Genomic DNA, 13,141 nt, shown 5'->3' on the forward strand with positions numbered 1-13,141 from the left:
TGGAGAGAGAGAAAGAGAGACACTGCCTTCTTCCACCAGCTTCCAACAACAACTAAACCGAAACAGAGAGAGGGGAAAAGCACTGTTACTACTCTCCACTTCAGGCTACACTGAAAAGCGAAACTAAAAGCTGGACTTTTCTGTGAAGCATAGCTATCCCTAGTCACATGACATAAACTGTCAATCAAACTCCACTCAACTTGACAATCCTTAAAAGCCATAGGACCCTGCATTAGGCCAGATTAAAATCAACATGATATCAATTGTACTGCTACAGTAACAATTAGAGGACACCGGTCACAGACATCTCGGCGCCAATAAAATTGCCATGTCCTGCTTGAAAAACCTGCAGAGAAACATGATTAAAACACGCTTCTTAAAGGCACAGTATCGTCACACATCAGAGAGCCTGAAGTTCTGGAAATCACCACTCGTGAAGGCCATGCCATTACCAGAAACCAGGACTTCCGGTATTCCGTATATGCTGAAGCTTTGCCACAATTTCTCGATCATAGCCTGAATAGTCATGGAGCCCATGTGGTGCATTTGGTGTGAATCCACCATGATTAAAAACATGGAACCTGTAAAGGGACCTACAAAGTACACATCCACATGCACCCATGACCTGCCAGGCCATTCCCATGGGTATCGGGAGGCTGATGGTGGGAATTTTTGATTTCTCTGGCACAGGTCACATTGCTTTACCAAGTCTGTGATGTCGGAATCAAGACTGGCCCACCAGATGTAACTCCTGGCCAGCATCTTCATTTTTGATATTTCCGGGTAGTTCTGTTAATGTTGGATGTTGTCCTGGGGGTGGAACAATTACTGGAACCCCAAAGAATGATCCCATTCTCAACAATGAAGCAGGGTTTCATTTCTTTGGAAGATCTTCCTTGGAATCCACCATGGGAGGGAAGGTTGTTGACGAAGCAGTGTAAGTTGGTTGGGCCTAGGACACTGTCCTGATGAACTCCTGTTGTGATTTCCGGGGACTGAGTTGATTGACCTTGAACCACCAGAACCATCTTCCTTTATGCCAGGCACGACTCCAATGAGTGGAGAGTTTTCCCAGATTTTCACTGACTCCAGTTTTACTAAGGTGCCTTCGTGCCATGCTTGGTCAAATGCTGTCTTGACTTTAAGGGCAGTCACTCTCTCATCTCACCTCTGGAGTTCAGCTCTTTTGTCCATCCTTTGGACCAAGGTTGTAATGAGGTCAGGAGCAGAGCGGTCCTGGTGTAACCTAAACTGAGCGTCAGCGAACAGATTATTGCTAAGTAAATGCCACTTGACAGCACTGTCCCCTTCCATCGCTATGATAATGATTGAGAGTAGACTAATGGGGCAGTGATTGGCCAGGTTGGATTTGTCCTGCCTTTTGTGGAAAGGACACACCTGGGTATTTTTCCATATTGCTGGCAGATGCCAGCTTTGCAGCCCGACTGGAACAGCTTGGCAGAGGGCACAGCTAGTCCTGGAACACATGTCTTCTGTACTATTGCTGGAATGTTGTCACGGCTCATAACCTTCTCAGTATCCAGTGCCGTCAGCTGTTTCTTGACATCACATGGAGTGAATCGAATCGGCACAGGACTGGCATCTGTGATGTTGGGGATTTTAGGAGGAAGCCAAGATGGTTCCACCCACTTGGCACTTCTGGCTGAAGGTTGTTGCAAATGCTTCAGCTGGACCATGAGGTTACAGATTGTGGCTGTATACATTTCTGCTTCTGCAGATGGCCACAGCCCATCGTGGATACCCAGTTTTGATTTGCTAGATCTGTTTGAAATTTATCCCATTGAGTATGGTGTTAGTTTTTAAAGAATTCATATGTGGGACATGGGCGTCGCTGGCTGGCCAGCATTTATTGCCCATCCCTAGTTGCCCTTGAGAAGGTGGTGGTGAGCTGCCTTCATGAATCGCTGCAGTCCATGTTCTGTGGGTTGACCCACAATGCCATGAGGGAGAGAATTCCAGGATTTTGACCCAGTGACTGCGAAGGAACGGCGATATATTTCCAAGTCAGGACGGTGAGCAGCTTGGAGGGGAACTTGCAGGTGATGGTGTTCCCATGCATCTGCTGCCCTTGTCCTTCTAGATGGAAGTGGTCGTGGGTTTGGAAGGCCCTGTCTAAAGATCTTTGGCGAATTACTGCAGTGCATCTTGTAGATAGTACACACTGCTGCTACTGAGCGTCGGTGGTGGAGGGATTGAATGTTTGTAGATGTGGTGCCAAGCAAGCGGGCTGCTTTGGTCTGGATGGTGTTGAGCTTCTTGAGTGTTGTTGGAGCTGCACCCATCCAGGCACGTGGGGAGTATTCCATCACACTCCTGACTTGTGCCTTGCAAATGGTGGATAGGCTTTGGGGAGTCAGGAGATGAGTTACTCACTGCAGTATTCCTAGCTTCTGACCTGCTCTTGTAGCCACTGTGTTTATGTAGTGAGTCCAGTTGAGTTTCTGGTCAATGGTGACCCCAAGGTTGTTGACAGTGGGGGATTCAGTGACGGTTACACCATTGAATGTCAAGGGGCGGTGGTTAGAGTGTCTCTTATTGGTGATGGTCATTGCCTGGCATTTGTGTGGCGCAAATGTTATTTGCCACTTGTCAGCCCAAGTCTGGATATTGTCCAGATCTTGTGCCACACAATACAATGAAAGAGATCCTCAGTATGAAGCTGAGACTTTCTCTCCACAGGGACTATGCAGTGGTCAGTCCCACCACTACTGTCATGGACAGCTGCATTTGCAACAGGTAGATTGGTGAGTGTTACGATCCCAGTTGATTTATAACTGGGCGGAAGATCCCTGAATGAATCAACAGACTGTAACTTTTACTGATCAAAATTTGAGGAACCGAGTCACAAGACCGCTAATTAGTTTTAACAACAAGAAAATACATTTATTAAACATGAAAAAACATGGATTATAATACAATATTTCTTTACTCCCCATTTGGCTTAACAAATCACACACATGTTTTATGAATAATACAGATGACAAAGTGCATTTGATGCTACAATTGTCTCATTAGCACACAGTTCTCCTCAGAATCCCTCCAGATGATTGTCACATGAGAGTTCCCAAACTCCATTCCCAAAATACGCTTTAAAATCTTCCCTCATAGCATTACTTCACTTAGTGATTTTGCAATCCACACTCCAGTCCAGATTTTCCAAAGATATTTTTAAACAAAACTTCCACTCCACTTTTACCAGTGAGTCCATTCCAGGATTTTGTATTAACCCCTTTAGGATTTCTTTGCCTTGACTGTCTTCGACTGTTGCACAAATTCTGATATCCGGTCAACACTTTCTTCCCAATTACTTTAAGATTTGTTTCCCAGAAGGTAGTAAGACATTTTAAATTTTAGGATGACTTTAGAAACCTTTTTATAGCATCTTTGGTTTCCTAACAGTGAGGATGAGGTCAAATACGTTTTTTCCTCTTGTTGGTTCCCTCACCACCTACTGCAGACCCAGTTTAGCAGCTATGTCTTTTAGGACTCAGCCAGGTTGGTCAATAGTGCTGCTACCGAGCCACTCTTGGTGATGGACATTGAAGTCCCCATCCAGAGTATATTCTGTGCCCTTGCCACCCTCAGTGCTTCCTCCAAGTGTCTGACAAAGGTCTGTATTTCACTAATTAATACTTCACTCATTTTGTCAGGATTTACGGATTTCAGCACCTCCCGAGCTGGCCAAATCATCCATAATCTAACAGCCATTAGATTATCACCGTTAATAATCTAATGGTTTATTAGATTACATTAATAAAGGGGTCTGCTCTATCAAAACCCTCTTGAAAAAAAATTGTGATTTTCCAACATTGAGTTTGACGTATAGATCCACCCCACTGCCATCTGGATTAATCCCAGTGTTGCCAATGGCACAGATGTGTGGTCCAAAGGCCCTCTTGGGGTCAATTACGACATCGAAGTTGTGAATGGTCTACTTCAGCCCAGATAGTTGTCAGAGATAGGGATGGAACGGATGACTAGAAAATAATGTTTGTGACGGAAACAGAAGATACTTAATTGAAAGAAATTCCTGCTCATCCACTACTGGGGGTGGCACGGTAGCACAGTGGTTAGCACTGCTGCTTCACAGCTCCAGGGTCCCGGGTTCAATTCCCGGCTCGGGTCACTGTCTGTGTGGAGTTTGCACATTCTCCTCGTGTCTGTGTGGGTTTCCTCCGGGTGCTCCGGTTTCCTCCCACAGTCCAAAGATGTGCGGGTTAGGTTGATTGGCCAGGTTAAAAAAAAAAATTGCCCCTTAGAGTCCTGAGATGCGTAGGTTAGAGGGATTAGCGGGTAAAAATGTGGGGGTAGGGCCTGGGTGGGATTGTGGTCGGTGCAGACTCGATGGGCCGAATGGCCTCCTTCTGCACTGTAGGGTTTCTATGATTTCTATGATTACTGGATGTTGGACAAGCAGTGTGACAAACCAGGGGAAGTGGGGGGATCAAGAGAGGTGAAGTTGAGTCATTAGTGTACCTTGGGATCCAGAGGAATGGTATTGGCACATTTACTTTATTTATTATTGTCACAAGTAGGCTTACATTAACACTGCAATAAAGTTACTGAGAAAATCCCCTAGTTGCTACACTCCGGCGCACGGAGGGAGAATTTAGCAAGGCCAATGCACCTAACCAGGAGTTAGACTGTGGGAGGAAACCGGAGCACCCGGACGAAACCCACGCAGACACGGGGAGAACGTGCAAACTCCACACAGAATGACCCAAGCTGGGAATCGATCGAACCCGGGTCCCTGGTGCTGTGAGGCAGCAGTGCTAACCACTGTGCCACCCATACAGTGATGTTTATAAGATTGATGTCTGCCCTTGAAGCCCAGAGACTCTAAATTGGGGTGGTTGGTGTGATCAGATCTTGAAGGGGGAAAAAAAGAGCATAATTGTTGGTTTTTCTGCTAATCTGTCTGCAAGCATCGCTTTAAAAAATTTACTAATGCTTGTGGGAGTGTATTTCGTCCAGTTAAATACAATCACTTTGCAACAACATCAAAGCAAATTCCATTGTTTGAACTAGTGTGCAAATGATGCACAATAAATGAAGTGGCTGGATAACTCAGTGGTATCTGATATGCAAGCCATGAGTACAAAGTTCCTATTTGCTGAGTAAAGTGGTTAACTTCAAGTAAACAGATCACTTAGAATTCTTTGTGACTGGAAAAGAAATAGGCATCTGGACGACACCCATTGTATGATTTTGGTACAACAAAACCATGGTAGTTTGCAGAAGAAAGATGGTGGCAGTTTGACCCACTCTTTGCCAGAGCAATCCAAAATAAATACTACAGCCCTGCTCTCAAAAAGACCACTGCCCTTCCCAAAGCTTTGCATCTTCATTCTACCTTAACGGATACAACAGTCTCTGCCACAACCACAAAGGATTTCGTACTCCAACAGGTCTTAAGTGAAGAGATTTCTCTCAACATCCCTTCTTATTTCCTCAGTGACAATCTTAAATTGACGGTTCCTCATTACAGACTCCCCACACTTTCTCTCTTTGCTGGATTATATAGGTGTTGCTGGTGGACACGGTTCTTCACTGGGAAATCAAGCTATTCCCCTTCGCTGTAGACTCAAGTTCGCTCTACACTGTCTGTATAAAAATACCTGTACCACAATCTGATATTTTTTTGAATGGATTTGCCGATTTTGTGCCAACTCATGTAATATTAGTTTTCCACCATGAGCCCACATATAGTAGAAATATGCAAAATAAATTTTATATAGGACTCATAGGATCATAGAATCCTTACAGTGCAGAAGGAGGCCATTCAGCCCATTGAGTCTGCACCAACAACAATCCCACCCAGGCCCTATTTGCGTCACTCCACACATTTACCCTGCTAAGCCTAACATTAAGGTCAGTTTAGCATGGCCAATCAACCTAACCCGCACATCTTTGGAGTATGGGAGGAAACCGGAGCACCCGGAGGAAACCCATGCAGACACGAGGAGAATGTGCAAACTCCATACAGAGTGACCCAAGCCAGGAATCGAACCCGGGTCCCTGGTGCTGTGAGGCAGCAGTGCCACCGTGCCGTCCACTCTTACAGATAGGATGAAAGACTGTCCATGCTATCAGTGGGCTGGATTTTGATTCCTGAAGATTAAAGTCCAACTCAATGCCTTATCCAGTCTCCGGCATTTATTATTTAACTTATTATATCTGCTTCCTATAACATTCTCCTGCTCCGCGCACTATTATCTTATCAAGATCATAAAAGTCTCATTCCGAAGGAGTCCTTCAGCCCATTGTACCTCCTCCAGCATTAGCTTCACAGTAGAATGTTCTAATTCAGTCTCGGTGGTTTCCCTGAGATTACTGCAGATTACTGCGGAAATTACTGCAGATGCTGGAATCTGAAACAAAAACAGAAATTGCTCAAAAATCTCAGCAGGTCTGATCGCAACTGTGGAGCTCTGAGGAAAAGTCATCCTGACTCGAAACATTGGATCTATTCTCTCTCCACAGATGCTGTCAGACCTGCGGAGATTTCTCAGCGTTTTCTGTTTTCATAGAATCATAGAATAAAATCACTACAGTGCGGAAGGAGGCCGTTCAGCCCATCGAGTCTGAACCGACAACAATCCCACCCAGGCCCTATCCCCGTAACCCCACATAATCCTCCTGGCACTGAGGGAGAATCTCACCCAGGCCTGTTCCCCATAACCCCAAGTATTTACCCCGCTAATTCCTCCAACCTACACATCTTGGGACACTAAGGGGCAATTTGGCATGCATGACCAATGCACCTAACCTGCACATCTTTGGAGTGTGGGAGGAAACTGGAGCACCCGGAGGAAACCGGAGCACCCGGAGGAAACCCACGCAGACATGGAGAGAACATGCAAACTGCATACAGACAGTGACCCGAGGTTGGAATTGAACCCGGGTCCCTGGCGCTGTGAAGCAGGAGTGCTAACCACTGTACCGCCCCAATTTTGTTTTGGTGGTTTCCTTATCCACTTAAAAAATAATAATTCCTCTTGGGGTGTGTGTCTGATGTTGTGCTAGAACTGAGAATATACATTCCACATTCTAATAATAGCTGTGTGGAAAAACTGTTGACCCGTCCAGAAGACGGGAAGGAAAATATATATCTACATCAAACTGGCTATGTTATAAAATTATTTTATTTTACAAATGAACAAATCCTGATAGCCTGGCTGCCCATGACTCATACTAGCTTTCAGAAAACCGGCACAGAGCTCATTATATTTAGCGAGGCCCTAATAGAATCCCAGTAGAAGGCCATTCAGCCCATCGAGTCTGTACTGACCACATTTCCACCCAGGCCCTATTCCCGGAACATCACACATTTACCCTGCTAATCCCCCTGACACTAGGGTCAATTTAGCATGACTAATCAACCTAACCCGCACATCTTTGGACTGTGGGAGGAAACCGGAGCACCTGGAGGAAACACACGCAGACACGGGGAGAATGTGCAAACTCCACACAGACAGTGACCCGAGGCAGGAATTGAACCTGGGACCCTGGCACTCTGAGGCTGCAGTGCTAACCACTGTTCCACCATGCCGCCCTGTTAGCAATGCTTGGTGGCTGCAGAAAATCAAAATTCAAACAAATGCATAAACACCCTTTACATTTCTATGGCAGAGTTCTGGCCAAGAGACGGGGGCCGGAATTTTACCGCCTTGCCCGCCACGGGAATCAGAGTGGGCGAGAAGTGGACAATGGGAATGTCCGTTGACCTCAGGTGGGATTTTACGGATTTGGGATGAGCAAGGCCGTAAAATCCCGCCCGGTACGTCTACTGTGACAAAAGGGACCCTGGCTCCTCGACTAATCAACTCAAGATTCCAGACCTCGGCAAATACATCCTGCTTATATCGAACTGTTCTTGTGACTGTAGTTGGCAAGGCCAACACTTATTGCCCTTCTCTAGTTGCCTTTGAGCAGGTGTTGGTGAACCACCTTCTTGAACTGTTGTGAACTATGTGGTGTTTGCATACCCACAGTGCTGTTAGGGAGGGAGTTCCAGAATTTCGATCCATCGACAGTGATAGGCGACTTGGCAGTGGACCTTGCGGTGTTCCCATGCATCTGCTGCTCTTATTCTAATCTGGGTGGTAGAGGTTGTGGATTTGGAAAGTGCTGTACCTCTGGATTCGAGTCCAAGATACAGAAGCAGGTGAGTTTTCAACGCAACCAAGCTGTTGTAGAGAGGGCCCAAATAGAGTTTTGGTGGAGTTGGCAAGACTGAGGCTGGGTTAGGACTGTGCAACTCATGAAATTGCCCCAAACCCATTCATCTGATATCAGGTAAAGTGCCCTTGTTCTACTAAAATATCGGGAAGCTTTTATGAGTTACCTTGCTAACAGGGCAGCACGGTGGCACAGTGGTTAGCACTGCTGCCTCACAGCGCCAGGGTCCCAGGTTCAATTCTGGCCTCAGGTCACGGTGTGTGCAGAGTTTGCACTTTCTCCCCGTGTCTGCGGGGGTTTCCTCCGGGTGCTCTGGTTTCCTCCCACAGTCCAAAGTTGTGTGGGTTAGGTTGATTGGCCATGGTAAAATTGCCCCTTAGTGTCAGGGGGATTGGCAGGGTAAATGCGTGAGGTTACGGGAATAGGGCTTGGGTGGGATTGTGATTGGTACAGACTCGATGGGTCGAATGGCTTCCTTCTGAACTGTAGGGATTCTATGAAGAGCATCTTTGAGAATGACTTATGAGGAGCATTGACAGAGCTTAATCACTTGGTTGAGACAGGCATGTAATTTGCAAGAAGAGGGAAATGGAGAAAACTATTAGTCAAACTAAATATGTGTACTGATTCAGCTAGTGAATCTGCAGCTGGCTAGCCTCTTGTTTGATTCCATAGGTTTTTGGGAAAAGTCAATAGTTAAACTGGAAATTCAATTTGGTCAAAGATCAACACAGATATGACTGCTAGGGGTGCCATACAAGTAAAGACTGGAAAATCTTTTTTCTTTCCCAGGTTTATCAATAAGTGTGGGTGATTTGCTGTCTAATTTGAACAATGTCACTTGCCTTTACAGCTTGGCAGTGCTTAAAGCGTAGCATATCCATCCCGATTAATTTTCACTTTAGGAGGGTTTTTTGATGCTATTTTCATTTCATTGATGTGAGAGCAAAAAAAATACTTCTTTAAAAGAATTTCTAAACGGCAGCTGTGCTGAAGGGAGGGTGATCCTGGTACCTGGCGGTTGTACAATTGAGTTCCTTGTAATTATGTACAGCTGTCAGATGCTAATTGGAGTCACGCTGCAGAGGCGCCTGAGTGGAAACCAGGTGCTTCCTCTTAATGAGACCCCCCAGCCCCGCCCCCCAACCTGCCCCCTTCCCCCCACCCCTCCCCCTTCTCCCCTCCCCCCACCCACCCCCTCCCCCCCACCTCTTCCCCCACCCCCTCCCCCCCCACCCACTCACCTCCCCCCCACCCCCTCACCCACCCCCTCCCCCACCTCCCCCCCACTCACCCCCTCCCCGACCCCCTCCCCCCACCTCCCCACCCACCCCCTCCCCCCACCTCCCCTCTCCCCCCATCCACCCCCCTCCCGCCACCTCCCCTCCCCCCATCCACCTTCTCCCCACACCCACCCCACTTCCCCCCCACACCCCACCCCTCCCCCCACCTCCCTCCCCCTCACCCCTCCCCTCCACCCTCCCCCATCCCCCCACCTCCTCCCCCACACCCCCACCCTCTCCCCCACACCCCACTCCCTCACACCCCCCCACCCCACTCCCTCCCCCCCACCCACCCACCCCCTCCCCCCCTCTCCCACCCCGTCCTTCCACCCCCTCCCTTTCCCCCAACCACCCACCCCTCCCCCTCCCCCCACCCTCCAACACCCTCCCCTCAACCCCTCCCCCACCCCCCAATCCCCTCCCCTCCACCCTACCTCCACCCCCTCCCCCCACCCCTCCCCCTCCCCCTCCCCCCACCCCCCAACCCCCCCACCCCATACCTCCACCCCCACCCCACCAGAGCATATTTATACCCATTTGAGACTGATGTTTTGTCAATAGCTTTCCCACCATAGTTCATTTGGAATCAAAACTGTTAAAATAATAAGAGATTTTCCCTTCCTAACAGCACTGTGGCTGTACCTACACTACACAGCCTGGCAATTCAAGGCAGCGGCTCTCCAGCACCTTCTAAAGGGCAGTCGGAGATGGGCAATAAATACTGGCCTCGCCAGTAATGCCCATATCCTGTGGAAGTATAGAAACAAATACAGATAATGGGAATTCTAAGGGAGTCGTTCTGTACTCTTGGATATTAATCGGTGTCTTAACATGATTTATTTTAATCTGGCTACAACTTCACCGCACCGACTGTTTGTACCTCTTAAACTAAACCCAAAAACCTAAGAAGCATAGTTTCGCCGTTTTAAGATGATGTTTGCCTTGGCAGTGATATTTGTGAGGCTGTTGTATCGAATGGATTCCCATTGTAACAGATTCTATCTGCGATGTTTGTAATTTCAGATATTAAATTGGATGCTACGCGCCGTTCGAATACTGAGTTATGCTTTTTGCTTCCATCTTGTGGTCATTTTGATAACACTTTTATACATTACAATGCCTTTCTCAGTTTATGACTATATTCAGTGATATAATCTAAAAAGAATGTTACTAACAAAAGATTGGAAATATTTGATCTAAGTGTATTTCACTGAATTTTCCTGGTGCACAAGTGATTTAATAGAACGAATATCGCTATTTAAAGGGTTAACAGAATGTTCATTTCCAGTCCAACCATCTGGAACCTTGACATTTGTTCTGATTTATATCAAACCTGACAGGCATTTGAATCAAACATTCTTACTGGTCTGGATGTTGTGAAGCTGCACACCATTGAATAATTGTGATTTAAAAAAAAAATTGGTGAATCTTTGCACTCATCAAGGTTGGTGCTGGGGCATGTTCGAACATTAATCTTCAGACAACGATCATCACTCTCAAGCAATCCCAGATGAAGAACAGAACAAGCAACTGCAACCTAAAGCATGTTCTACTCTGTCCCATCAATATCCCTCAGTTGCAAAATTAAAAAAAAAGAACAGTGCATCAATATCCCTTGGTTGCAAAATTTAAAAAGCACAAAAGTACATCATTTCTATTTCACTCAACAACTATCTGAGTAATAGCCATCCTTTCTGTCAAAGTCTTGCGCACTTTTCTGTTGTCGGCAAAAATATATGGGAAACTGACATCTTACATACAACTTCTATCAGACTTTCAGTCAGTTGGTTTTGGCCTAAGTTCCCAGACGTAAAAGTCCCTGTGTACCAACTGACTCCCTTTAAAATCCATTTGTATGCAACCCACCCCAGCCTCCCCTCACCACCCCCAACCAAATTATGCCACTACTAACAGATGGTTGCTACGGCCCTCACTTTTTATTCCAACTAATTTGCTATGTGTAAGTGCCTGACTCCTCCTCAGTAGAGCTGGGCATTGAGGATTTGCGACGTGTCATGGGGGAATCACAAGTGTAAACACTCAAAGAACAAAGAACAGTACAGCACAGGAACAGGCCCTTCGGCCCTCCAAGCCCGTGCTGCTCCCTGGTCCAAACTAGACCATTCTTTTGTATCCCTCCATTCCCACTCCGTTCATATGGCTGTCTAGATAAGTCTTAAACATTCCCAGTGTGTCCGCCTCCACCACCTTGCCTGGCAGCGCATTCCAGGCCCCCACCACCCTCTGTGTAAAATATGTCCTTCTGATATCTGTGTTAAACCTCCCACCCTTCACCTTGAACCTATGACCCCTCGTGAACGTCACCACCGACCTGGGGAAAAGCTTCCCACCGTTCACCCTATCTATGACTTTCATAATTTTATACACCTCTATTAAGTCTCCCCTCATCCTCCGTCTTTCCAGGGAGAACAACCCCAGTTTACCTAATAATACAATGGCAACACAGCACAACATGCTGCAGCATCCATAGAATCCCTTCAGTACAGAAGGAGGCCATTCGGCCCATTGAGCTTGCACCAACAACAATCCCAGCCAGGCACTATCCCCGTTACTCCATGTATTTACCCTGCTAATCTCTCTGAAACTAAAGGGCCTTTGAGTATGGCCAATCAATGCAATCCGCACACATGCCCCACCTAATGAAAAATATTTTAAAGTTTAATGATTAGTGTCACAAGTAGGCTTACATTCACACTGCTATGAAGTTACTGTGAAAATCCCCTAGTCGCCACACTCTGGCACCTGTTCGGGTACACTGAGGGAGAATTTAGCATGGCCAATGTACCTAACCAGCACGTCTTTCAGACTGTGGGAGGAAACTGGAGCACCTGGAGGAAACCCATGCAGACACGGGGAGAACATGCAGACTCCGCACAGCCAGTGACCCAAGCCGGGAATCGAGCCCGGGTCCCTGGCGCTGTGAGGCAGCAGTGCTAATCACCGTGCTCTGAAAAGGTAGAATGATACCTGAAATATTGCCCCCATACAGGTGCTGACAGACCGATTTTGAACACTTCCAGATTATTTTTGGTTTTTTGATTGTAGTTTTTCATTTGATAGTCAAGCTTTAAAACAAGTTATCTCAGGAACTTCTATCTACAAGAGTAGCACAGTGGTTACACAAGCCTACTCGTGATACTAATAAATAAATTTTAAATTTTAAAAAATAAAGAGCTGGCCATCAGGGGGCTCTATCCATCAGGAAGAGCTGGCCATCAGGAAATGTTGACTTCAGGAAGAGCTGGCCATTAGGGAGATCTGTCCATCAGGTAGAGCTGGCCATCAGGAAATGTTGACTTCAGGAAGAGCTGGCCATTAGGGAGATCTGTCCATCAGATAGAGCTGGCCATCAGGGAGATCTGTCCATCAGATAGAGCTGGCCATCAGGGAGATCTGGCCATCAGGAAGAGGACCCCAGGTGTAGACATCAGCTCAGGTAGCCAAGGTACCAGCTGTTGATTGACGTCATGCTTTCTACGTCACGCGCACGCACGCCTGCCGTGCGACGTCATCACGCAAGCGGGACGTCGGCTTCCCGCGCGTAGGCGTCGCGCAGCTGAGCCGGGCGCCATTGTTTTCCGAGAGACGGGAGGAACATTCGAGGCGCCGATTCCCCTCGGGGCATCTGGGGCATC

The 13,141-nt window shown here is 47.0% G+C and overlaps 1 protein-coding gene across 4 annotated transcripts in view; it reads left to right on the forward strand.

Moving 5' to 3' along the window:
* Window positions 1-8,080: 8,080 nt before the first annotated feature.
* The window catches only part of spata22 (spermatogenesis associated 22), a 77,204-nt gene continuing 72,143 nt past the window's right edge, over window positions 8,081-13,141 (forward strand). For 3 of the 4 annotated variants that reach the window (XR_013499216.1, XM_078225929.1, XM_078225931.1), the window contains exon 1: window positions 8,220-8,319. Coding sequence is in view for 2 of the 4 variants with exons in the window: in XM_078225929.1 (XP_078082055.1) it covers window positions 8,285-8,319 (35 nt within the window). In the remaining 2 variants the exon portion in view is untranslated. Of the gene's footprint in view, window positions 8,189-8,219; window positions 8,320-13,141 lie in introns of those variants that run through there. The other variant, XM_078225930.1, reaches the window with a different exon arrangement.

The sequence above is a fragment of the Mustelus asterias genome, chromosome 12 (assembly GCF_964213995.1).
Source record: "Mustelus asterias chromosome 12, sMusAst1.hap1.1, whole genome shotgun sequence".
Classification (NCBI taxonomy): Eukaryota; Metazoa; Chordata; class Chondrichthyes; order Carcharhiniformes; family Triakidae; genus Mustelus; species Mustelus asterias.